At 40.9% G+C, this 26,691-nt stretch overlaps 2 protein-coding genes and 1 long non-coding RNA gene across 7 annotated transcripts; 1 reads left to right on the plus strand and 2 right to left on the minus strand.

Moving 5' to 3' along the window:
• Window positions 1-8,491: 8,491 nt before the first annotated feature.
• LOC139800894 (uncharacterized) lies at window positions 8,492-13,792 on the minus strand. 4 transcript variants are annotated; one of them, XR_011727993.1, is made up of 4 exons: window positions 13,694-13,792; window positions 12,764-12,928; window positions 10,965-11,503; window positions 8,492-8,652 (listed from the first exon to the last, which is right to left on the minus strand). It is a non-coding gene; the product is annotated as an uncharacterized lncRNA (long non-coding RNA). The 4 variants fall into 4 exon arrangements; XR_011727994.1 differs by lacking the exon at window positions 13,694-13,792 and adding an exon at window positions 13,025-13,630; XR_011727992.1 differs by lacking the exon at window positions 12,764-12,928.
• A 118-nt stretch (window positions 13,793-13,910) lies between these two features.
• Window positions 13,911-16,894, plus strand: LOC139800892 (nicotinamide riboside kinase 2-like). Its single transcript, XM_071754486.1, has 8 exons — window positions 13,911-14,232; window positions 14,430-14,520; window positions 14,923-14,968; window positions 15,103-15,289; window positions 15,513-15,584; window positions 16,223-16,329; window positions 16,511-16,602; window positions 16,714-16,894. Exons 1-8 carry the CDS (start codon window positions 14,207-14,209, stop codon window positions 16,717-16,719), a joined length of 627 nt encoding a protein of 208 aa, XP_071610587.1. The 5' UTR covers window positions 13,911-14,206; the 3' UTR covers window positions 16,720-16,894.
• A 177-nt stretch (window positions 16,895-17,071) lies between these two features.
• SQOR (sulfide quinone oxidoreductase) lies at window positions 17,072-24,724 on the minus strand. 2 transcript variants are annotated; one of them, XM_071754483.1, is made up of 9 exons: window positions 24,491-24,655; window positions 23,978-24,148; window positions 23,444-23,497; window positions 21,733-21,927; window positions 20,618-20,827; window positions 19,966-20,149; window positions 19,027-19,094; window positions 17,939-18,117; window positions 17,072-17,577 (listed from the first exon to the last, which is right to left on the minus strand). In XM_071754483.1, exons 1-9 carry the CDS (start codon window positions 24,653-24,655, stop codon window positions 17,520-17,522), a joined length of 1,284 nt encoding a protein of 427 aa, XP_071610584.1. In that variant the 3' UTR covers window positions 17,072-17,519. The 2 variants fall into 2 exon arrangements, with proteins under 2 accessions (XP_071610584.1, XP_071610585.1); XM_071754484.1 differs by lacking the exon at window positions 20,618-20,827 and having other exon boundaries at window positions 24,491-24,724.
• Between the last annotated feature and the right edge of the window lie 1,967 nt (window positions 24,725-26,691).

Genomic DNA, 26,691 nt, shown 5'->3' on the forward strand with positions numbered 1-26,691 from the left:
TGCTATATTAAATTAAATATTAAAAAATATTAAATTGCTATAAGTATATACGTGGTTTGATCTCCCCTGTCTTCATGTATGCTTAAAGATAGTGGAATAAGCATCTCAAGATAAACACATTCACTGCAGTCTGTTGGGGCTGTCAGGTTAGAAATATGTGCACTGAAGAGCCCTAGTGTTAGCTCAGGACATGGGTAACTCACATTCAGGACACAAGTAAAAGCTTCTTAGGTATTCTTTATTGGCAATTTCATTTTCATTTAATTTTATGTCTAATTCTGTTAATTTTGCATAAATTACCACAAACAGAAAATAGTTGCCTGGCTTAGGTAGGCAGATTTGGAAGGGTTGCTATCAGCATTAGGTATTTAAGAGAAAACACTGTGTAATTGTTCAAGGGCTAAGACTGTAAAAGGGACTAGAATCTTGCAATAGAATGACTTACTAAACAGTTATGTCATACAAAAATCAGTAAAGAGAGGATTTTGGGTTCACTAATCAATACACAAACTTGATATGAAGGAATTTTTAACATGTCTTATTTTTGAAGAAACAAGAGGGAACATTGACCCAAATACTGAATGTAAATGAGAAATTTAAGAAATTTAGTGGTTGATAGAGTAATAGGGTAGAAGGAAACGAAAAGGAAGTGGCTTAACCAAAATAATTTTTATTGTGCCCTCTATAAACTATCTCTTTCAGTGCTTTATATTTCCACAGGTTTTTAGCTGAAGCCTGGAATCAGACAGCAAGATAATACAATGAAACCTCTTGATAGAAGTCTCATGGGCAACATCGTTACTGAGACCTCTGAGAGTTCTTCAGTCTCTGAGGGATCTCCACACACGGCAAAGGACATGTACAACAGCCTCATGGGACCTCTATCTCCAGGCAAGAAAATGATCCCAAACATAGAAAGATTGGTATTTAAGAATTTTTTATTAATACAAACACATGCTTAGCAACTTTTCCCCATGTGCTAACAACGTTATCTGAATACCAGTAAATAGCAACCTATGCAAGCAAGAGATACCCTGGTTCACTGAATATTATGCAGCAGAGAGAAGAAACAGTTCAAAGGTGATGTTTAAAGTAGCTGAAAGAACTCGTATGTCATAATGCAGCAAGGCCACATTAACGTGCATTAATGAAGGACTGTAAACCTTACTTCTGAATTGTATTTTCAAGCTGGTATCACATCTTCAAAGGAACTGAGGCAGGTTTTAATATTTCCTGGTGGCAGAGACTGCAAAGGTAAACTGGGTAACTGGTTTTAAAGGTACATTGCTTTCACCTGCTTCAGCACAGTGAGGCTGGACTTTCAAACTTGCAGGTATTAGATTAAATTTTAAAATAAAGATTTCTGTCTAAAATAAGTGCCACTGTTTTGCCTGATTTATGACTCCTTAATATCAGACAGCTGTGAAGAGATTAATTGCTGGCAATCAGTACAGTCTTTATTACCATTTAGCCTCAGCTAAGATAAGTTATGTGAAATGTACATGTCTCTCTTAAGGACCAGCAAGATCAGATGCATGTAAATACACTATTATTAAAATAATAATAATAATAATCCTGTAACTAAACACTTTTTCTAGTTTTATAACTTTAAAAGAACGGATTATTTCCTTCCACTTAACTTACTTGAGATGAAGGTCTAAAGATATGCATATATATTAAAAATATATATTAAAACAGTCAAAGACAACTTATTTTTCACCCCTGAATTAGGATAGGCCCTTTGTAATAAAAAACTTTCTTTTATTCTGTTTCTATTTATATGCAAATATTGGGGGAAACCTAGAATTTGTTATAAAGAGAATATTCTTTCCTTTTACAGTGTTTAAATAGCAAAAAGAAAAAAAAAAAAAAGAAGAGGTTTACTTTATAAAGTAGTTTTGATCCAGCTGTAGAGGTTTCAACAGACACCTCAAAATTGTTGTTCTTGTCCATCTGTTACTACTTCCTTCTAAAAGGGATTTAAACTAGGTTAAGAGAACTTCCTCCCATTTGAACTACATTTTTAGGTAACATTTTAGGATTTTGGTCACTCTGATGGATGCACAGACACAAGATTCTAGGAACAAGTGACAATCACAGTGTGTCCAGCAGCTGTGCTGCAACACTTGATAAGCCAGTCAGGGGATGTGCAGGCTAAAGCACACCAGGCCGTGGGTGCCCTTGCACACCTCAGTCCCCCTGAAAAGGCAATTTTTTATTATAACAGGAGTTTGCTCATCTATAGCTGCCCAGGTGAAGGCAGCAGTCCTAGATCAGCACAAGCACCTCATGTTGGGAGGCTTTTTGTCACAATAACATAATAAAGTCCCTGACACTGTTTTCTTTCACTTCTCCTTTCTCTGCATAGCATGGGGACAAAAGGTCTGAATGAAAACCTGGTGTAGCCATGGTAGCCTCCTGGCATCTCAGCCTGCAGAGAGCCCAGGAGAACACCACTCAAACCTCCTTAGGCACAAGAAAGTCATTACAGCCTCTCAGCTCCAACCTGTCCATACTCCCTCAACACCTACAAGCTGAGTATCGGGTGGAACAAGCTCATTTCCCTGAAGTTTTGCCAGCAGGGTGAACCGAAGGCAAATACTCTTTTACTACTGCTATTTTGTATTAACTCTTAAGTTTTATCAGTTTTCTGTTCGACCAAGGTAGCACTGGGTGCAGCAGGCAGCAGCATTTAGAACATAAGCAATCTCACATGCATCAGAAAAAAAAAAAAGAAAAAAAAAAAAAAAAAAAAAGCCACTTTGTTTTCAAAACATCTACACGGTACCAGACTGCAACTGCTGAAACCTCAGCTAGCTTGCTGGGTGGCTCCACGCTTTCTGAGAACAGCTTTAAAAGCCACTGCAGGAAGAGGATACAACCATTGCCAGTTACAATGGCAATCTGTGTCTCAAAGTCCCAGTTTAGTCATGCATTTAAGTGCCCAATTTCCTCCATATACCAATTATGCACACATTACAAGTATTTTCCAATCAATATCAACAAAGCTGTGCATAGCAGATGATAAACATGAGTATGCACGTACTCTGCTCCCCACCCTTTCCTCAGAAACACCACTTCGCCTCTGCACAGCCTCATGACCTGACTTGTTGTGTATCTTATTTTTCTGTAGTTCCCAATCTCCCCCTTAGCCTCTCTGCCCACCTTGCCAGGAGTATGAAGCAGTAACAAGGATATTCCATGCTTTCATGCAGCAAAGTACAGAACTGTCTCCGAGCTGCATGTGGTGCTAAGTTTTAATTAGTTAGCTGCACAGCTCAAGGCTCTGTTGAAGACACAACTCTCCAACAGGCAGGCCAGCTGATAGACAGGATTTGTTCTGTGCAAGGACAAGGAAACTTTTTACATCTGCCCTGCAAGCACATGAATATAGACAGAAAAACCACTGGCATAAGTAACCTGGGCCTCATGTGCCATTGCATGGCATGAAGAAAGGGCAGTTTGTCTGCAGAATCACAAGCACCAACCACTTAAAGCACCTCTTCGGGGGCACTGGTACTTCAGCTGTAGAGGTAAGCAGCTACAATTTTTAATTTCAAGCATTAGTTGCTACTTTGGGTCTAAACTGTGTTGAATCCAGCCCCTGTATCAAGAAAGAAAGGTACACAGGAAGAGTGGTACTAGAACTGCAGGGAATTAAAAGCCCCCATTTTTAAAAAATAAATATGAAAGTTTTATTCCAAGCAGGTTTGCTTTTTGTTTGTTTGGTTTGGTTTTTAGGGAAAAAACCATTCTACTTTTGGTTAGTCCTTGTTTTCTGTCCTGAAGCCAATCTGTAATCTAAAGAACCAAATTTTTTTTTAATTTCGAGACTCCACACCTTTGACCTTAACCCTTATTGTATGATTCACTTGTCTTACAGATTTCAGAAGTGAAAGGTTATCTTTTTGACATCACTGTTTTCTTCCTGTAGTTAATCTTGTCCAACTCCACAGCAACTATGAAAGACAGACAAGATTATTCTCACCTTCAGCTGTTTGGCTTTTATGACAATGTCACAGTACTGTTAGCAAAATAAGTCCAGACACAATCAAGAGCAGACTTGTGATCATCTTTCACTGACAGATGTGATTTTGTTTCCAATGTTACAGTATTCAGTAACATATAATGAATTTCATAAACATATCTCTATGGAATTTAGCATTACTAGTAGGTAGTAGTAGCATTACTACTAGGTATCTCACTTTCCTAATCTCACAGTGAGATTAAGTGTATTTATTATTCTCTGAAACATTTTCCATCTATACAGAGTGGAGCTACAGAAGCACCTGACAGTCAAAGATCATACAAATGAACAGCACTACTTGCCTGGGTTGGAAGTTATCAGATTACAGGCTAATTGGGAACATGGCATGACAGCACATAACTGTGACAAAGCTGCTCTGCAGGAGGTAAAAAGTCATAATAGGTTGTGAAAAAGCCAAATACCTTTTCTACATACTCTGAAGGTTTATGCAAGACTATGGGATAGTCAGTAAAACCTAGTGGGAACATCAGGGGTAAAACAGGATTTAAAACATCAGTTACACATTTAAAACATCAGTTACACCACACCAACTATTTTTTTTTTTTTTTAAGGTAGCAGAGGGTAACTGTGTTAAGGCTGCAGACTCCTACCTATAAAAGACTTGACCCTGCTTCTCTTGCAAGTTATTTTACTTCCCACTACAAAAAGAAACCATACAGTGCCATCAGCCATACAGAGCTGTAATGTTTCATCACCACATCGTGCTGATACAAGGTTACTACAGCCTACAAGCAGATGAAAAAGGTTGATCCTTTGGTCTTATTTGCTGTATTTTTTTCTAGTTAAGCTCAAAAACAACAAAGCAATCAGCCAAAACCCCCCACAATGGAGTAATAGCTTGCACAGAGCAGAGAGAAAAGGCTTGGTGTAAAATTGTGCTCTCTAGTGGAGACATATGATTTTGTGCAACAAATTTAAATTGTGCTGATCCACCCACTTAACCAACAAGTTTTCAGTTCAGAGAAAATAGCAGGATTTTCATCAATATGAAGAGTATAAGTACTTAGTTCAACAGATTTATTATTATTACGAAGAAAGGTTTATACTGAGTTACATCACAGATTATAGCCAGATAAGCCTGGTAAATATACAAGAAAAACCCTAACTCCCAAGGCATACTTTTATTTATTTAGATTTTCAAAGTAATGGCACTCTCAATGCAATAGCAAAGAATTTCCTTTTAATGATGTGACACCCTAGCATGGTCCTATATAATCTGATAAAAATAGGTTAGTTTTACACCAGATAGAGCAACTTAATTAACATAATGAAAATTAGGATTTTTTTATAAATATGGGTCTGTTGATTTATTTTTAGAGAGAAGAACTGACACAATCACCAACTCCTTTATTTCTAGTTATGAATACAGCACTAATCTTAAACATATTGACTGGGTCTTCAGGAAATACTAACCCCCTGTTCAATCTGCCTTCTTACCACATTAAAACACAAGTTCCTTTCTACCAGACAGCTTCCCTACCACTATTTTTTCTGGGCAGATATGAACAATGGTTGTATGAAATTGATTTAAGAGCAGATTAATTAGAATCTATTCTTTACAACAACTTGGCCACTTTATGCTTCCTCAGCAGTTTGCAGGATTTAGCTTCTTTGAACTCTGTATCTTAACTAGGCTGTTGGAATAAATCTGCCATTAGAAGATAAAGATATGAAAGACTTAAAAAAGCAAAATGTACAGCCAACTCATGCTAATTTTAAAATGTATTAAAATTTGGCATGCATAGTAATGCAAGAGTAAGGATCTATCAAGAAATGGATATTAGATTTCTCCTTTGTGGATGCAGAATGTTATGATCAGCTGTTAACTGTTACAGAAAGTAACATCCTCTCTTCCTCTTTGGCCCCTGAAGATGAAACAGGGGTTGGGTTTGTTTCATTTTCTTTTTTAATTGCATACAGAAACACAGAGCTACCTTTTTTAAGCCAGTTTAACAATTCAGCAATCCCATCTGTCTGGATTTATGAAGTACCACAATCCATAAACGGAATCATACAAGCTGAAGTATTTGCCAGCTAGATGTTTTCTTAAAAATGGAAAAAAATTCAAAATTCATTTTATGCTTAAGCAAGGAGAGAGTTCCACTGACTTCCAGCATAACTGGTGCTGATATGGCAGTGACTTATACCCCTGTATTTAGCTAATCCCATGACAGCAAGATTTCCCATTTCTGCACAGGTAGTCATTCAGAATTTTGAGCCATGGAACAGTTGTCAGTGATTAGGTGAAAGAAAAACCTAGCTCTACTACCTATCTACTACCTATCTACCTATCTACTTTCTCACATCACTTAAGAGAAAGATGAGATGAAAGAACAAAATAATAAACTGCAGTTTGGGTATGGTTACATATTTATGGCTATTTAAATATTTACAAAGTGCTGGAACTCTGAGTTACTGTTATGGATAGGTAAATGGAGAGAGTGATCTAAATATGTTTAGTTTAAAATTTAAGAACAGTCATACAAAATTAACACAGTTGTGAGCACCACTTGAAGTGAACTGTTACATCTTATTAGTTCATACTGTCAGTCACAGCAGTGCAGGTATGGAAGGGAGGCAGCCCAGACACACAGAGAAGTGCCTGGTTTTCAAAGCCTCATTCAAGATGCTTGTAGAACCTCTATTTTTAGCTGCAACAGTTTTATCACAGCACAGCAAAAGTTTCACTGGATTTTGCAGACTCAATTGATGATATTACATTTAGAGTTCACTTACTATTAAAAGAAATTAAAAAATACCAAAGTACAGCTCAGTAGATTTATGCATTAGGTTGTAATCCATATGAAAAACAGATTCCAAAGTTACATTACAGACTACAAGATCCTACTTAGCAATTCAGTTTAGCCCATGTAAGAAGTGCAAACATGTGATATCTTCCAATGAAACCAACCTCTGCATTTCTTGAGAGGAGAAAAAGACAGATACCAAAACTCCAGACAATTCATACTGACTTCCAGTAGCCTCCTACATCCAAACTCTGCTTTGTGAGGTTTTTGGGACACAGCTAGGAAGTCACCCAGAGTGACAAATTACAGTTGCTACCATAACATTGACATGACAGACCATTTTAACAATAAATTACAAAAATTCCTTCAGAAGCTATTGTGTTAAGAACACCAAAGCTTGCACTGACCTATTTATAACTCAAGTGCTCTCCCTATTCCATGATAAAGAGGTTTTAGAGAATGTGAAAGCACAGTCCAGGGGTCCTCATAAGACAGAGCAGATTTCAGCCTTCTCTCAGTTTCCTATATCTCAGCAGTTGCAGAAGTGCCACTTGTGTAGCCACCTTTAGACTTCATGTGGTCCTGAATTGATACAGTCTAGAAAAAAAGATTATTAGAGCATGCATCTAATCAAGTCTGGTTTACAGAGCAATTATTAAAAGCATCAATTTGAAGAGTCAGGTGAGCCATATATTTACAGTGCTGTGGGGAGCTATAACAACTCAATCCAGGATTGTTAAATACTATTTTAAGTCAGTGCATGAAATGGGTCTTGCTATTCAAAATCCTCTTGCTCTTCTAGCCCTCACTCTGTCAGAGCTTTGAATTAGGGTGATGTGTTACGTGGACCTAGTATCAAGTGAACCCACAGAATCCTTATTCAGAAGGTTCTCATCACGTGTAAAGATACTGGGGAAATGGGCCACTCTTGCTGGACATATCTTTCCACAAGATCTTATGTTTACAAACCAAAGGACAGTTCTGTTCCTATGCTATTCTGTTGATGAAAAAAACATGAAATCAGATTTTTTTCTCCCTCTTAAAATTACCTAGTATTTTCTTAGCTACCTGCTCTACAGATTATTGAGAGGAGATTTCTGCTTATCCAAGAAGTGCAAACTTACTGATGAAAAGTCACTGCTCATCTCTCTTGCCCCAACATGTGCAGTGTGTACAAAGTTCATAGGTTCCCCAATCATATTCCTGTCCAGCCTCCGACGCCTCTTCTGTAAGAAAGAAGATATCTTGGGTCTCTGTCTAGAAAATGAGCATCTTTCAGACAGAAACAAGTAGATAAGTTAAAAAAAAAGTCAGCAGTGACCCCTCAGGACTCATTAAGACCAAGCTGAAGTTTCAGATTGCAGTAAGGGAGGGTCAAAGTCATCTTTATTACTGTTAATTGAATTTTAACAAAAACTTTCTTTTACGTTGGAAAGTCAGGGCCTGAGAACGGCCAACAGTCACATGGCCAGAGCTTCTGGTGGAACACACATAGTTTAAACATAATTTAACAGGTCCATTTTGGGCTTCTGCATTACTTAGCCCAAACTAATCAAAACCACGTGACAGTGAAAGTGCTTTCTACACAACTGAAAGACAAGATTTCAGGTCTAATAAAGGAGGGCAGTTGTGCATCTACCTACCGTCTGGGGCTGTTCACCATTGCACCAATTGAAACAAACCAGGAATTCAGTCATTATATTTTTTCAGTAGTTAATAAGGTCTTGTTAAAGGAAATTATTTCTCTGGGAGTTAATGCAGTAGAAAGCCCAAGATGCAGTTTCTGAAGTGAGTTTAGGAAGGAATTGCTTGTGCAGAATCACTGTAAAGAGTACAGAAAGCATCCGAGGAGGACACCTGCAAAGAGAGCACTTGAGTTTATACCAAAACACAGCAAAGTCTTGTAACAGTTATTGAGCAACAGACATTTCAAAAGATTAAAACAAGACTGTAAGATTCATAAACACACCTGGACAGAAGAGCAGCATCAATTTAAAATCAGTATATTCATGTCAGGAATCAGGATTAACAACTCTGCACATTTACTCCCAGACCATAGCATAAGTTCTTGTTAACTTACAGAAGAGGAAAAAGGGGAGGAAAAAGGGGAGGAAAAAGGGGAGGAAAAAGGGGAGGAAAAAGGGGAGGAAAAAGGGGAGGAAAAAGGGGAGGAAAAAGGGGAGGAAAAAGGGGAGGAAAAAGGGGAGGAAAAAGGGGAGGAAAAAGGGGAGGAAAAAGGGGAGGAAAAAGGGGAGGAAAAAGGGGAGGAAAAAGGGGAGGAAAAAGGGGAGGAAAAAGGGGAGGAAAAAGGGGAGGAAAAAGGGGAGGAAAAAGGGGAGGAAAAAGGGGAGGAAAAAGGGGAGGAAAAAGGGGAGGAAAAAGGGGAGGAAAAAGGGGAGGAAAAAGGGGAGGAAAAAGGGGAGGAAAAAGGGGAGGAAAAAGGGGAGGAAAAAGGGGAGGAAAAAGGGGAGGAAAAAGGGGAGGAAAAAGGGGAGGAAAAAGGGGAGGAAAAAGGGGAGGAAAAAGGGGAGGAAAAAGGGGAGGAAAAAGGGGAGGAAAAAGGGGAGGAAAAAGGGGAGGAAAAAGGGGAGGAAAAAGGGGAGGAAAAAGGGGAGGAAAAAGGGGAGGAAAAAGGGGAGGAAAAAGGGGAGGAAAAAGAAAGGCTGGAATTAAATCAGGTTCTGTTTAACAGTCTGTGATGCAATTTTAAGCAGAGACAGCCAATGCTTATGAATTACTTAGAATTTGAAAATAAACTTTTAAAAAAATTTTTGGAAAAAAAAACGCTTTGAAGCACAATAGATTGAATGCCTAACATATACAAAAATGTTCAAGAAAGTTTCCTTCTTACATCTGATACAATTACTTTGCTTAGACATAGAAAAGCTCACAGTAAAAAGTATCCTACAACTCCAAAAAGGCTTAAAAGAGAAAAAAAGAGCTTTGTATATCAACAGAAACTGTTCACCAGACAGAGCCCAGAACTTCCCAGAATGTATAAAACTATTAACACAGCCTTCCTGAATAGAAGACCCAACCAGGAAACTCACTGACTTTAAATACCCTGAAGCTATGACAAACCCCAACTTTTTAGTGGTTAATAACTTCTTTTTTTTTTTTTTCAAATACCTTCCTTCAAACCAAACCCAGGGCTAAAGAGTAGCTTTTTCATATCAACTTCCATATAAATCCTTACCCTAGTTCATTAAAGATTATTACATGTTAATGAATTCAGGCTTCCACAAACACCACTGAAGTTTTCACAACCAAACAGCATAACCTTCCCCCTTCAGACATTTCTCTTATGTAGTTACACAATTATGTATTTGCAGAATCATAAAATGTTTTAGGTTGGAAGAGACCTCCAAGATCATCCAGCCCAATCTTTGATCAACACCATAAGCTAACTACTAAACTATGTCCTTAAGGACCAGGTCCAAATGCCTTTTTAATACCTCCAGGGATGGTGACTCCACCACTGCCCTGGGGAGGCCATTCCAATGCCTGACAACCCTCCCAGTGAAAAAATGTTTCCTAACATCCAGCCTAAACCTCCCCTGGCACAGCTTCCATCCATTTAGCACATCTATTTCTTTCACCTTTGTGGTTTCTTAGAGTTCATAATTTCTTACACTTCAAGCAGATTTTTTTTAAATTTCTGCCACTTATCTTTCAAAGCATCTGTTATTTTTGCCTCACCTTTAGGTGGCCTACACGATATGTTATTGCAGAGCATAAAATGTATTATTTCACTTTACCCTGGGTGGCTTCAATGCAACTCACTATCTGTCTCAAACATTTTTCACCTCACCTCACCCCCTTACAACAATCTTTATCACTACCAATGCCTTGTTTGGGTGCAAAGAAGGGAAAGTGATCCACACAACAGTAAGAACACACAGAAGCCAAAGCTTTTGCCTTACACTTGACATTAGTTGCATATTTTATGGGTCTATTTCATATTAAGGAGACTGTATCAAAGCCAAGATTTTCTTAAAAAAACATAATGTGTCCCTGTACACCAGTAACCAGCTCTGAAAAAAAGACTGAGGGAAGCATCAAATCAGACACAGACACATCCCTGTCCCAAAATAACAGTTGAACACCCACTCTCCTCCCACCCTGCCTTCCAGCACCCACCACCCACCCCCACGGGGCTCCGTGCATACCTGCGTGGTACCTGCTGCTCCCGGGGAGTCCTGAGGGGACGCTGCGTCCTCATCCAAGCGCTGGCACACAGCCAGCTCCTGCCTCGGCAACTCCGGAGCATTTGCAGCCCATGTTCCTGGGTTAGAATTAATCCCAACCGCTCAGCAAGAACGCTTCACTGTGATCCCGGGCCCTGCCACAGCTCCTCAGCTCCGAGCAGCGCTGCAGAGCTCCGCTGGGCACTTGACGCTCGCCCACAGGTGTCAGAAACGCAGAACGGAAACCAAAAATAGCGCCCGGGTTTGGCGTCAGCTCCGTGCAGCCGTGCGGCTCTCCCGGCACTATCCATGCAGCCTGTGGCTCACTTCCACCCCTGCGGCAGTGCTGCAGGTGTCCTCCTGGCACACAGCAGCATTGGAGGTCTTCCTGTTGTGTTTCACGACAGAATTCTTCTTTTCCTCTGCGTGAGTCAGAGTGTCATCCTCCAGGACAGGAATGTTTGTGCCAGGGCACAGGACACCACCACCTTCCTCCCGGAGACTCAAGGTTTCCACACGAACTGGGGGAATTTCAAAAACATCTCAGTGTGTTCATGCTCGCCCAGCACTAATAAAAGCCAACAAGAATCCCCAAACCGAGCAGAAAACAACATTTTGTCACTGTTGGCACAGAGACCAGAACTGGACAATATCCTGTTGTTCTTTCTCTCTATTTTCCACCATTGAAGCAGTATCATTGAGGAGAGAGAGACAAAGGGCCAGGGCACACACAGACACAGATGTTGAATGCAGTGGGCAGGATGCAGAGCCCTTCTGCAGTCGTGGCCTTAAAGTGCCTGAGAGCTTTGGGAATATTCAGAGATACTTAGCCAGGCATAAGATTCAATCTCTTCTTTCATTGCTCTCTACTAAAAGGTATTAAAAATATTATTGTATTTTTATTTACAAAAAAAAAAAAAATTCTACACGGAGTGGAAAATGTTTGGCTGAATCAAAACAGAAGAATTCTCCGTTTCCACAGACTTGAGAGATTCCTGGTAATCTTGATAGATAACGTCCACCAAACATACTTATTCGCTACTGGCCTTTAGACTCAAGACTAAGTTGAAACAGTTTCAAACTGTTGAAATCTTGCTGTCAAGCAACTTTAACTGCTTGGGAAAAGCATCCTGAGTAATATATGTACAGATTACAAATTTAGTTTGAGGTGTAGTTCTCAAACTACATAATAACACTATTTTGTAGTTGGATTATATGTTGGCCTTCTGCCATCCTGAAGCTCCACAGAAAACTGAGAATTTTACCTGAGACCTCCATTAATTTAGGTCTGTTGGTATTGTTATTCTGAGGGATGTGCATGTAGTCTGAGCAGATCTGAAGCTTCCCCCATTTAAAAGATAATCAGACGTACACAAAAAATATTAACAAAAAGACTCAGATTCTCTGTTGCAAAACATAAATGAACTTAAGTCACAAAATGAAAAAAAAAAAAACAAAAACATTTTAGTTAACCGTCTGTCCCCTCTCAAAAGAGAGAGACCAAATTATGTGTTCCATTTTGGAATCTAAAAATAACTGCATGAGAAATTTTACCAGAAGAAACTTAGCAAAAATTAGCAAAAAAGAGGAGAAGCTGAATAGTTGGCAACACACCAACCACTCGTACTGTAAACATGTTGAGCAGAGTTGATACGTTGTAAATAATGGAATTTAATGTCACTAAGAATAAACCCAGAGTAGAATGAAAGGAAAAATATAACAATTTTTTAAAAAAAAGGCTCTGACTGTAAATTTTATGTCTTCACAGAAGGGGAAAAAACCTTGACAAGAAAAGCTGAAGTCCCTCAAGCATAGCAGAGTTTCCAGTCCTGCAGTTTCCTGAGGTTTTCTGCGTCCAAGCACCGGCAGCTGAGGGACAAACGCAACTGTGGAGGAAACTTGGGCTCCTGGAGCTACAGAAGCGGGAACTGCCCCTCTGCTGAGACCTGGGGATTACAAGAGACAAAGCCTCCGCACGGACTTTCCCAGGCAAATTTCTACTTGCCTATTAAAACACCCCAGTCCCCAGGACATATCTTGACCTTGAGCGCAGAAGATGCTGGCGCAGCTGCTGGCTCATTCCCTGCACACTGCAGGGGTCACCCTGCCGCAGAGACCATTCCCGCCCCTTCTCCCACACCCTCGAACTGACACAGGACGCAGGGCAGCCGAGGCCCGACCCAGCCCGTTGTCTTTCCCTGCTCTGCCCCGGCCCCTTAGGCAGCCTCAGCTCCTCACTGCCGAGGAGGGGACTGCTGCGGGGAGCGGGACGCAGAGAAGCCCCTGAGCCCTTTCGGATGGGGGTTTAATGGCTCTGTGAGGCGAACGGCTGCCTCAGGGCAACACGGCTCAGAGCACAGCCCGGCCCGCACGGTCCCGGCGCCTCTCTGCCGCCGCAGCCGCGATAACGGCCGCCAGACGAGGGCGCAAGGGGCAGTGCAGCCTGAAGAGGAGGAGGTGGCAGCGGAACCGACACCTGCTCCACCCTCCTCAGGCTGCGGAGCTCGACCCGCCCCTTCACAGGCCGCGCCCCCTCACAAACAGCGCGAAGGAGCCCAGCGGCACCGAGCCGGTCGCTAGAGCTCCTCTCCGGTACTAGTGCTGCCGGTGAGGCCGGGAGCCTGCGGACACCGCAAGGGCCGAACGCGGCATCCCCACAGCGCAGCAGCCGCCACCAGGCACCCCTCCCGCCACCACCGCCGCCGCCTCACCCCTCTCCGGGGCGCGATGCTCCAGCCCTTGGCGCACTGCCCGCCCCCCCTCCCCCCCGCAGCAGCCAATGAGAGCAGCGGAGCGGCTGCGCTGTAGCCCTATCGGGCGTGAGTGAGCGCGCACTGACCAATAGCCGCCAGGCGTCCGCGTCGCCCTCCCTCCATTGGCTGAGGCCCTGGTGGCAGCCGCCCAATGGGGGCGCAGGAGCGTCAGGGGAAGCCCCATGCAGCGGGTCCCGCCCTCTCTTTGCCGAGCGCTCTGCTGCGGCGCGGATCAGCTCTGCTGCTGCTCCCTCCTCATCCGACCATGGCGTTGCCCAGCAGTTGACGTTGGGTTTCTCCCCTCTCTACCTTCTCCTCTTTCTCCAACCCCTTTCTTCCCTCCTTCCCCAGGTGTCCCGGTTTAGGCACGTAAGCGGCCGGTACCGGAGGCACCGGGCCCCCAAGTCCCCCACCCCCCCGCCCCTCAGGAGCAGGCTGTAGGAGTCGGGCCGGGCGGCTACCGGGCGCGCCATGAACATCATCATCGGCATCGGCGGGTGAGCGGACCCGGAGCGGGCCGGGGAGGGGTGGGGGTGGAGGGACGGATCGGGGCCCGGCGGAGGCGCGGCCCGGACGCGGTTCTCCGGGCCCCTTCGTGCCGGTGCCGCAGTGGCGCCAGCGCGGAGGACGGGGGAGGGAGGGTGCGCGCACGTGGCCCGCCCGCGTCCCGACATGTCGCGCGGTGTCGCCGCAGAGTCACCAACGGAGGGAAGACCACCCTCACCCGCAGGCTGATGCAGGCCCTGCCCAACTGCAGCGTGGTGCACCAGGATGACTTCTTCAAGGTGAGGCGGGCGCCGGACAGCCCGGCCGCCCTCTGGAGGCCCCGGGGGAAAGCGAGGGGTGACCCCCGCACGCTTCCGCTTCTCCCGGGTCCCCGCGGCAGCTCCACGGCGTGGCTTGGTTGGGGGGCTGGGGGATAAACCGGGGTTGTAATGCCTCCCGGTGACTCCCATTTTCTTAAAAGAGTGCTGTCCCTTTTCTAAGCGCCCTGGTGTTGGTGGGAAGATAGAGGAGCTACTTTATCTCGGCCTTGTTACCCTGCTTTTTATCTGCATGCGAGGAAACCTGGTGTAGGGTTAAGATTCTACTTCGTAGCGTCAGGGTTGAGATCTTGAACCTTGCTTTGAAATGGGTATCAAGCTTCCTAGTAGCTTTGCTGACCATTTTTCTTACCAATGTTTCAGCCCCAAGATGAAATAGAAGTTGAAGATGGGTTTAAACAGTATGATGGTAAGGCTTTGCTAGTGTTATCAAAGTGTCACTCCAAATTTTTTCAGTATTTAAGTCCTTTATGTGCACTTTTTATACAGATTAGTACTCGATGATACTTTACTGCTTGATGATATTTTTCTGTTTTGTCTCAGTGATAAGTGCATTAGATATGGAGGCTATGATGAATACCATAAACGCTTGGATAAAAAACCCAGTCAAGTTTGAACGTTCTCATGGGATCAACAACACGCTGGATGCCCAGATCTTACAAGATAAGGAGGGAGGAGATGAAACAATCCACATTCTTATTGTTGAAGGCTTCCTACTTTACACCTACAGGTAATCAAATGTTCCTTCCTATATTTTGATTTTTATGTGACAGGCATACCTCCAAAGTAATAAAAAGACCTGTTCTAAACTAAGAGTTAACAGCTAGCATTGACTTCTGCTGCTGAGCTTATGGGTTGCAAGTCTGAAGATAGCTCTAGGTGCATGGTAACTTTACCTTTCCATTCCTTGGTCCTGCTCAGTCTGGCTGTAACCAGACATGTCTCTCTTTCAGGCCACTGATTGACGTATTCCACCATCGGTACTTTCTTTCCATTCCATATGAAGAGTGTAAAAGGAGAAGGAGGTAGGTTTATCTTTCTGAAATCCCTTGCTACTCCAGTAGCATCTTACTCTGTTCAAGGCTTTGTTTTTCTGAAGCTTTTAGACAAGAAAAGATGAATACTTATGTAGCTGCTGTGTACAAGACTGTGCCTTTCTTCACCAAACAAACCCAAAAACTTCCTACCAAGCTACTGTGGGAGGCTAGCACTCAGTTGCTGCACACATTTTTCAGCAGGCTTTCTCCCTTTCTAGTTTTCAAATTACATGGTTCCCAAGTCTCAAACTATCCTGGAGTTTCATATTTGGCTGTTTTGTTCTACATGTCCACTGTTCTTAATGCAAGTGAGATGTGTTGAACTTACATTTCTGAGGAATAAGCAGAAAGCTATTTTATCCAAAGTTCTGCTAAAACTTTAAGAAATTGGTGCTAATAATGCTGTCTTAGGAATCTCTTGCCTCTTAAACACTTTGGACCCACGCATCAAATTCCAGCTCTTTGGTATCTTTGTGCTTGCAGCTTATGCTAAATAATGATGTCATAAGCTCAGGTACTACATTGGAGGCAGCAGGCCCGGACTAGTGTGTGGAGAAAATCAGTGTGAACTGTCATTTCCCTGAACTGTAATCAGATTAACTTTTAATAACTGTCTTAATTTATAGTTCAAGGAATTACACTGTACCAGATCCACCTGGGCTGTTTGACGGTCATGTTTGGCCGATGTATGTAAAACACAGGAAGATAATGGAGGATCTTGGAGTTGATGTGGGTAAGTCTTGAATGACAAAAGCACTTTTGAAAGATTGTTTATGGGAGTGCTTTTCAGACCTGGCATATATATATATACACTGCTTGAGAGGTGAATGGCGTGTGTGCTCTTTATATTATGATCTGGCAGGCTTACAGAAACATTCAGTTACAGCTCTCTTTTTTTACTTTCTTATTTTAAGTGCACTTGAATGGAACAAAATCAAAGGAGGAGCTGTTTAATGATGTGTATGGACAGATCCAGAACAAGATTGAAGAATTACTTAACATGCAGGTACCAATCTCATGCTTCTAGTTGCAACTCAAAGGCAACCCTTTTAAAAGCTATGTTGAAAAATCATGACGGTGTAACTCAGTCTGTTCATGTATATGTCTTTCTGTTTAGAAATAAGATGCTGATGATTCTTGTGGAGAAGATTCCTGTGTGCTCCATGCTGTCTACCTAACTGCCACTAAAGTTCCAGCTTCTGTGAAGACTCAACTCTTAAATTCAACTTTGCTCTATCTTCCCTTGAAACTGAGTTATATATGGTCATAATTAAAAAGCACTTCCCCCTTGTCTGTCATCTTTTCAGCCTAGTACATGGCCTCAGATGATACTGGTTTTCTCCCAGGCTCAAGTCTGCTGGGAATTTTAACCCATGAGAGTAAAACATTAGTGGAACTGATGTGAAGTGGCACAACTATCCTAGGAGAGCATCTGTGCATATACACACATGTATGTCTGTATACATATAAACATATACACTGCTTTGAGTTCTTTAAATAATGTGCCTGAATTTCTACAATCCACGTGACTAGGCAGCAAATATGTTTCTTAAATTAAGATTGAATTTACACTTCAAAAATAAGAAAACAGTAAGACCTTTTCAAGTCATTTTACTAGAATAGAATTATTTTCTTAAATTCAGTGCACATGATCCCCAGATACAGTTCACCTGAGTCAGGGAGAAAAATTTACATCTACAAGAGCTTTAAAACAACTGGTTGCTCTACATTTCAGTAGTGGTCTGTAGATTAAAGCAAATTTAAATTAGTTCTGTAGATACAAAGGAGTTAAAGACCTTGGTTTATATAGAAGAGCTGTGGAAAAGCATATGAAGGCTTAATCCCTAGTAGGAGGAAAGCTGATATGTTGCAAGGCAAGTCCTTTTTCTTCAAAAGGGTTTGACCAAGACTGAGAACCAGCAGTTACTTCAAGCCCAGATGCATTAGCTTCCTGACAGGAGCTGGTCCTCCCCAGTATCCCCTAGAAATGGAGAAAGTTTTTTTTCATCAAGTTACATGTATTAGCAAAGGAGGGTTGGAGGGGGGAGCGTTTTTGCTTTACTCCCACCATCCTTGTTAACAAGTGTTAGAGGTTGGTTTTGAAGAACCATCTTTGTTTCAGTGAGATTCTCAGTGGGGCAAGAGGTGCCCTTCTGTGCAATACATCCCAAATCTGCTTGAACAAACCCCTATTACTTGCAAAGCATCCAGAATCCTCCAAAAGTGGAGGATGAGCCATGCACTTGGCTTCTGTTCTAGCAAGGAACTAAGCCAGAACAGGTACTTTGTTTTTTTTCTGAATGACCATAGCAGCTCTGCCTCGTCAGAACTGAAATACTTACTTAAGTAGTGCATTCCAATAGAGAAAAGGCATCATATCAGCCTTCATATGGTACATGGTTACTCTCTCCTTGCTCTGGTCAATGGGAAAGGTCTCCAAAGGTTGAGCATTGTAGTCAAATTCTGCTAGAATCACCTTGTTGTAGCCTGTTACTAATGGGCAGGAAGTATATCCATCATACTGCAATGAAGAACACCCCTTTAGAAATCTGTGCAGTCTAAATGCTGAGCCATATGGTTGACATTCATACTTAAAATAAGTTACTTGAGGGGGGGGAGAGGGGAAGGGGAAGGTGTTCTACGTTGATAGTGTTAACACCAGCAAGCATGGGAGGCTGCTAAGCCAGTTATAGTTTAATAACCCTAATACTAAGCCATTTGATTCCAAATGTTGACTTGGCTTAACAACATTGCTTAAATTAGACCTAACCTAGAACAAGAGGGCTTTGTGCTATTATTGTAACCAGCAAAATGGGTGACCAGTAGATCAGGATGTGAGCTGGTGCTGGCTTTAACAGGCAATATATAAACAGGATCTTGAATCTAGGTAAAAGAATTTCCAGAGGATTGCAGGACTAAGGATGATGATATTCAGCTTAGTACCTCAAGGAATATTAATTCAGAAGCCATATGTAAAATGAAAGCCAAGTCTCAAAGAGAAATTTGAACATAGTTACAGATTTAACATCTTCTGTAACACAAAACCTTCAATTTAACTCCTTAAAAGACTCTGCTTTGGGGAGATGAGTTAAACATTGTACAGATGTGCCAAGTATGCATGGGTTTTCCTCAAGTAGGAATCTCATTAGTGAGTTTAAAGAAGTTGCCTGCATCGGTGAAGAACCCAGATTACTCACCCTTTACACTTCTTCCAACTCAGAAATCAGGGAATTAAAAGATATTTTTATCTTTTAAGAATACAAATTATGCAACTAAAATACTCTTATGACACACATTATTTAGCACCCCAGTTGCTGATGCAAAGCCCTTCCTGCCTTCCGGTTCACACAATTTATCTGACTGCAAGACTTCCTGTGTAACAATCGAGTAAACAGTCAATAAAACTTACACCTAAGACAAAAATAATTACCTTTTTTGTTGGCAACTGGTTCTTCATTACCAAGGAAATAGTTTTATCAAGAACTCCAGACTGGGCGGCTACATAATTTAAAAAAAAATTTAAAAATGTATTAAGGCTTTGTTTCAGGTAGCAATTGTCATTACTAGAGCAAATACTTATAGGTAGTAGTAGGTCAGCTGCAAGTGACTTTACATGTCAAATCAGTTTGGAAAGTTTACAGTACTAGATATGAAAAAAAAAAAAAAAACCATGAAAAAACAACACTTTGGCCTCAGTTTCCTACATGGTAAAGCTTATTGGAACTTGGACTGTATGTTTTCAGCCTTTGCCTGCTCTGCTATGATAAGTTAATACTTGCTCAGTCTTTCCAAACACTGAGAGTCTGGCACAAAAAAGTTTTGTTTCATTTTCAGTGCTGTAAGGGAAGTATTGTAGGCTCATTTGCTGGAGTAGGTGACTACACCATTCTTCAAGTTACACTGATAGCACACTGTATAGACTCTTTTTTTTTCTCCCACCTTCTTGTTTGTTTTAGTTGTTAGATGACACGTGTAGTGTTTTTACAGTGGCCCCTGTGGCTACAAATACAGAACACACGATTCTTCCCTGGTGGCTTATCTGTTGGCTGACACAAATGCATGACCTGCTCAGATAGAGCACCAAGTTTTGCTGCTGAATGACTGAATCCAATAGCACTACACTCATTTTATGCTGTTCCATGAACACTGAAAGTAGAACTAATTAATCTGTGAGGCATTTGGAACAAGAGAACTGTGGGTTAATGGCATCAGCATGATCTGTAGCTAGGAGTTAGCCCAGAAGACTTAGGTCTTTCTGAAAGCTGGAAATAATTGTTACTCCTGAGGTCTTGACTTCAAACTAAACAAAAGGCTTACTGTCACTCCCACATGTTTCATTTCACACACAAACACACACATGCAACTTTACCTACAGCTGCAGCAGTTCTTGATGTTGGAAGGTTGGTGCAGTCTCCAATACCAAATACATTAGGATACTTTTTATGTTGCAGAGTTTCCTTATCTACGTCTACCCAGCCAACTTCATCTGAGACAGGACTGTTGATGAGTACATCAGGTGGCCCCATTGGGGGTGTAACATGAAGCATTTCATACTGGACAGAAAGAAAAGGTACTAAACAGCTAGTTTGTAAGGGCAGCTGATACCTGTGTTGATATAAGGCAATAAATGCAGTGTGGAGAGGGGTTATCTTGGTTTGTTTTTTTTAAAAAAACAAGAATATGGAATAAAAAGATGCTCTCAAATTGGAAGCACATCCTTGTATTAACATCAATCTTATCAGCCACCTCCATTTATACTGGCATAACAGCATTTTGCTTTTCTCTAGACATTACCAAGCTATATTAACAAGGTGTACAGGACTCCAGGCACAGTTTATAGAGTATTTTGTTCTCTCCATTGTAGTTTCACGTTTTTTAATCTGCTGCTAAAACCAGAGGTGGTACTCTCAGGAGAAAACAGGAGCATACACTGAAGCACTGTGTTACTGGGGTGTGGCAGTTACCTTACAGTATACAAGGAAAAGAAACAGGACCAAACTAAAGGTCTGAAAGCTCCTGACCTGGTGAACTTCGGTCACTCCGGGTTTATCCAAGTTTTCAAACACTGCTTCCCGCTTCTCTGCTCGAACTTCTACAAGGTTGCACTTGTAGTTAACTGCAATATTCCTCTCCTTTATTATTTCAAGCAATGTATCAGCATACTTTTTAACACCAAAAATGGCACCAAGTGAAGTGTTGAACATTATGTTTGCTTTGGAACGTCTTCCTGTCTGCACAGAGAGATCAAATTAGGTTTTTCTATTAAGAAACTGACAAGCTAGCAGCCCAGACAGCAGAACTATGCTGCACCACTGAAGAGCTAACAGAACTATTAATGCAGTTCAATTATTAATAAAGTATTAACATTAGGACTCTCAAGATACAAATGGCTATTTCACACAATGTCACTAGACAAGATAATCCTTGCCCTTCCTGAGTGAGGTACTGAATATACCCCAAACAAATTGCTAGTCAGAAAAGGTGGCTGCAATTCACTGAGGAACTGCTGTGTGCAGGCTAAACATTTGTACCAGCTTGGCATTATTCACCTTTCTGAAGCCTTCAGTTCTGTGCATTATTCAGTTACTTGCCTGGTAGACAGCTCATGAAACAAACACATGTGAAGCCTGACACTTCCACTTGAAGCTGTGTTTTGTTTCCAGTAAGCTTGACTTCATCAGCCTGGCTAAGACTCCTACTGACACAGAGATGGTGCCCCACATAGCACAGCACTTTTCAGACTAACAGAAAGATAAATGGGAACAGGTATTAAGTACTTAAAGTAAGAATTACTTAATTCCACCCAGTGTTATTTTAGTTCACCATGTGAAGTTATGAAGTAGGCTGAGAACAGTTGTATCTGTAGCTCACCAGAAGCAGGGTAAGCAGTTATTTCCTTATGGATTCTGAAATCTACAGGTTTCTCCAGTATAAAATATGTGCTAAACATTTATGCATTATTCATTTAGCTTCATCTGTTATACATTAATAATAGAAAAATCAGTCACTTCAATAATTCTGAGTCATGCTCCTCTCTTATGTTTTTTATTAGTTTTAAAGATAGTATGGACCCCTTTGAACAAGCCTTCCTTCCAGTTGTGGGAACTAACACTGGCAGAAAAAGTAAAATACTTACTTTCCTCCAATAGGCCTCTGATAAATACATGATCTTCTGAGGAGCCCCTGCACACTTCACTGGGGTATTTGGAAAAGTGAAGATAGCATTTCCTTCCTTGAAATCTTGTATAGCTTTCCATGTTTTCTCTACTGTATGAACTGAATAATTGGAACCTATTTTAGGGTGATGAAAACCCTCAGGCAAACCTTTGATCTAAGAAAAGAAAATTAAGGTTTAAAGTACAGATGGAAAAAAATTTTCATCATCATCAAATATTAAAAGCAGACTTGGGAAATAGCTCTGTAAGATGCAAAAAGAAAGCCCATACATATTTGCTAATTGGCATTTTTGAAAATAAACCTAGCAATCAGGTATTTCCACTAGAATTTAGTAGGTGATTTAGTAGATGTAACATTTACTGAAATGACTCTGGTCTGCATCAGTGTTCAGTGCAGATCCAGACCAAATTTTTTTAGACTAATGCATGAAATTCAGTCCAAGAATCTATAAATTAGTGCAAGAATCTATAAATTCACTGCCACATCATTTTAAGTAAAAATAATGTAAAAAAAGAAAAAAAGAAAATTAATAAACTTAATAAAACTTTTCAGTAGTCAGTTGCAGATACCTGTATTTCCTAGGATTGTTTTAAGTCAACTGTCCAATAATTATTTCCCTGCTACTCCTGAGCATCTCTTTGTGAGAAAAGGAGTTGTCCCCATTTCAAAAGTAGGCATTGCAGAAATTCTGTGAGTAATCAGACCTGTGTTAGATGCACTGCAATGTGTTTGGAATATTGCAGTCTATATCAGAAAGTATGCTGTTGGTAGAAACTATTCCTCTTTTTAAAATGGTCACCTTTGTTTTAAAACCATACAAATATGTTACCATTAATTTTATTCACTCCAGAGTAACAGTGATTAACAGCATTACATTGCTTCTGCTACTGAATACTGAATTTAGTCTTCTCAGGTTGCCTTCTTCAGGCAACTCTTCATTCCACAAACCATCAGAATTTATCTGGTGTGACTGCAGTTAAGTAAAACCAGCTTGCACTTTACGTATGCCTTGGGAGCTTTTCAAAGAGATTCACAAATATGTTATCAGGTAGTATATCATTTCAGCTCAAGTTAAAAGTCACTCAAACCTCTTGCCTTGTTATTTTCCTTATACATATCACACGGTCATTGCTGTGCCCTACAAGGACATTAACACTTTCCTCTGTGTGCCATTGTATAAAGTATGCAAGAAATCTAACAGATGGGAATGGCCCCAGAGCCTTTCTAGACACAAGTAACTCAGCTGGTCCCTTATGAAGTGCATCCTTTAAGAAAGGTGGGTGGGTGAAATTAATTCTGCAGGAAGGATTTTACTGGCTGCTGTGTGGTCCTTGTTTCTGTCTACGTTAGAGAAGCTTCAGACTACAGTCAGCCTACCTTACTATTATTACAGATTGCCTTTAACTTCTAGATTTAATTTGCAGTCCTATCTTCTCATATTGCCACTGAGATGCAACAAAGTCCTTTTAGAAGGCCTTCCCAAGGGTAATTTGGGTTATTACATAGAGATCTGTGAAAGGACTAAAGTCATTAGGCTGCCTTCTGGGTCTTTAATTCATGCTAGTGTTCAGTATCTTACAGTGTACTGAAAAGCCATTTACTTTAATGACTCATAAGACTATGTGATATCATTAAAACTAGTAAAAACATGATTACTATAAACCAAATACCTTTTCATAATGCAGACTAATCCCAAGGGCAATTATCAGGTACTTGTAAGATATCTGTTATGTAAGGGGAAAAAGAAAAACTATTTTAGACAAAAAAAACATTACCTCAAAACAAGTTGATCTTACAGCAATAGAGTCATAAGGGAAGGAGATACAGGGAGCATCAGTAATGTACATTTTAAACTCTAAGAATAATTTATAGTTAAAACACTAATTGCATTATGAGTTAGACACACAATCTTTCCTATACACAGAAGCAAGTGTTTGGAGCGAAATGCTCTAACCTTTGTATTCAGCTCACTATAGACAGGGGAAAAACTTACAATAATGGTATTTTAAGTTGATGTTATTCTAACCTAGTTATCCCCAACAAAGTTTATAAGAAACAAATTTTAGGATCAAGTACTTATCATAAGACTAACTGGGGTTTCCTGGCCCAGATGCTGGAGGAAGGTCTTGCTCAACAGGGTGTTCCAAGTATATTGCAGGAGGTGGACAGCCAAATCATGATATAGAATAAGAGCTTAAGAATACCTTGACATCATTCTCCAGCCAGATGCAGTTCTTATCTGGATCCAGTGCTGTAACTCGAGATTTGATCCACTCAACACCCTTAGGCATTATGCTTCCTGTTGGACGTGCAGAAGTTGCCAGTTGCTTTGCACCACCACCAACCAGGGTCCACAGGGGCTGATAATAATGAGTCTGAAAGAAATGTTCAAGTGGACATTTAAGAACTGTTTAAAGGGACTGTAAGATGGAAGACACATCACGCTAAGTAGGAATCAGTGTGTTCTTAATATTTTATTATTATTAACAAAAGAAGCCGTATGATTATCCAAATTTTTTCCATGACAAAGTTGGAGGGATAAACGTGTCTCTATCGTGGAGCAACAAATTTCATGCAAAGCCTTCTAGAAGATGGCTGGTTGGCTTCCTCTCCACAGTGAAAATTGTGGAGTTGGAATGGCATGAGAATGAGAGCAATCTGATCACATATGCAAAACACTTGTTCTTTTCAATGTTTTACAGCCAAGGAAGACTCACCTTACTTGGCTCCACAACAGCCACGTTTCCTGCCCCTACTTTCCTCTTCATCCGAGCACTCATGGAAATTCCGCCAGTGCCTCCACCCAACACAAGAACTTCATAATAATCCCTGGCAGCACACTTGGCTGCTGTATGGAAGCTGAAGGAGCTCATCTTCTGCATTCCCTGATTCAGCAGCCCTACAGCAGGATGGGAACAGGAACAGGAGGACACTACTCCAATTGTTGACATCTTTCAGTAAGGAGGCTACACGACAAAGAAAGTCACCAGTAATTATTGCAGAAGGTAGAATTTATATTCATTTATATGCCTGGATAAGTCTCCAAGGCAAGAATTATAACAGTAAACTTTTGTTGCAGCTAACCACTAAGTTGCAAGTGCTCTGTAATCAATTTGGGAAAGAATGAATGGGAGGAAAAAAAAAAAAATGTCAACCATTGCCTCTGCCAGGAAATTGAATTTTAATGCAAGCAAATGAATTCTAACAAAGGGCAAGCTCATTTTCTGGCTGTCATGGCAGGAAAGTGCATCCTGTAGCACAGGCGATGCATATGTTGTAACTGCAGATGTGTATTACAATCCTAAAGAGGTGTCACAAAAAAAAGAATGAGAATTTGCTAAGTGTTGTAGGTCAATGAATTACTGAACAAGGTAATTATGTGAACATGTTGAGTACCATGTGTATTTTAATGTTCAGATTTACCATCATATGCACCCAGGCAACATCCCCCTTCCCACAGCTTCTCAGGGGTGCAAGCCACTAGGGTAAGCATGCCAAGTTCTTTGAGCAAAGGCATGTGTAGAAGTAGTGAGCCCTAAGCCTGACAGGAAAACAAAGTTCAATGAAACAAGAGTTTGCATTTTCCCAGATATAGGATCTTGGAGTATACCCAAAATAACTTAGTTATCTACCTGTAGTCACCTCTTAGCTTTTACATCAGCAAAGTAGCTGGAAGGTCAGAAACCCATACTTATCCCTGTTACTGCTGCACTCTGTCACCTGACAAATGAGAGCCAGAACCCTGGAGTATGATATATCTTGATAATTGCAGCACTGGAGATGCAATTGCATTATCCAGAAGAGAGTCACAGCTAACCAACATTTCCCTCCCTCTCTTAGAGAAAATAAGACCTCTTCCTGTTCTAAATGCAGTTTGCATGTACTGAATATTTCTTAGCTTTTCAGTGACAAACCAGGTATTAACTCATTTTAATTTGGTTCCTTATTGCCACATTGCCAATAAATAATGAGTAAGCATTGTAACCTGAAAAGCAACTTATGACAAGACGTTCCTGTGCTCTGTGTCTTCCCCTTTGTTTAACTTCTTGAGTCATCAGGCAAGAATTCAGGATTTTTTGTTTTAAAAGGGTAGAATTCATTTATGATACTGGTAGGAGTTTGAAAACTAAACAAGCAACCTCAAATATTTTAAACATTTAAATATTTTAAACATTTTAAAAAATCTTCAGGTCAGCTTCAAAAATTCTCCACTATGCTAGATGCAATTAAGCATTAAATTCTTCACCTTCATGTCCTACCTTAATATCCCTTGTCTTTGTGTACCCCAAATTCTTTATGAAGTCTCATTGTTAACCCCTACAGTAGTATTAATTTAGGAAAGAGAGGGAAAAATTCAGAGGTGTCTGCTGTAAGAACAATTCTAAAAATCTGTTTTGCACGAAGTTTCCAAGATGCAGATGTAATCTTGCCATCTCCCTCCCCATTTAGAATAAAAAACCCAATTCAGAATAAGTTAGATGATAAACATCCTTCTGAGGTGAAACTTTGTAGTGCAGGCAGTTATTTAAAGGTGTGGACAGACTGCTCAAGCAGGGGGAGGAAGTTATTCCAGCCCTAGAAATAGAAGTTACCTGACAGAGATATGTCCTGCTTTCTCCAAGTCGGAGAAAGATGAATTGTGAAGAGTAAGTTTTGCAACTTTGTGACGCAGTTTCAGGAGGGACATCCTGTTTCCGGAGGCCCATGCACGCAGTGTTGTGCTCTGGGTTTCCTTATACACACAAAACAGGCACAGTGGCCTGCTGGTTGACAATCCACAGCATGTCCAGATCAGCAGACCGAGGCTTTGTTTTTGTAATGCTAACTAAGGAATAATCATCCTCTCTGAACAAATAGCAAATTACAAGAATTTAATTAAAAGCACCAAAATTCATTCTCTTCTCACATGCACTTACTA

This window comes from Heliangelus exortis, chromosome 11 (genome assembly GCF_036169615.1).
Source record: "Heliangelus exortis chromosome 11, bHelExo1.hap1, whole genome shotgun sequence".
Taxonomy (NCBI): Eukaryota; Metazoa; Chordata; class Aves; order Apodiformes; family Trochilidae; genus Heliangelus; species Heliangelus exortis.

Coding starts and splice junctions, on each gene's coding strand:
- LOC139800892 (XM_071754486.1), top strand. CDS start 14,207: ATGAACATCATCATCGGCATCGGCGG. Junction 14,233..14,429: donor ATCATCATCGGCATCGGCGG/GTGAGCGGACCC, acceptor GTGTCGCCGCAG/AGTCACCAACGGAGGGAAGA. Junction 16,330..16,510: donor GGATCTTGGAGTTGATGTGG/GTAAGTCTTGAA, acceptor TCTTATTTTAAG/TGCACTTGAATGGAACAAAA.
- SQOR (XM_071754483.1), bottom strand. CDS start 24,655: ATGCAGAAGATGAGCTCCTTCAGCTTCCATACAGCAGCCAAGTGTGCT. Junction 23,498..23,977: donor GGCTGGAGAATGATGTCAAG/GTATTCTTAAGC, acceptor CTTACATAACAG/ATATCTTACAAGTACCTGAT. Junction 20,828..21,732: donor CAGAGGCCTATTGGAGGAAA/GTAAGTATTTTA, acceptor CTCTCTGTGCAG/ACAGGAAGACGTTCCAAAGC.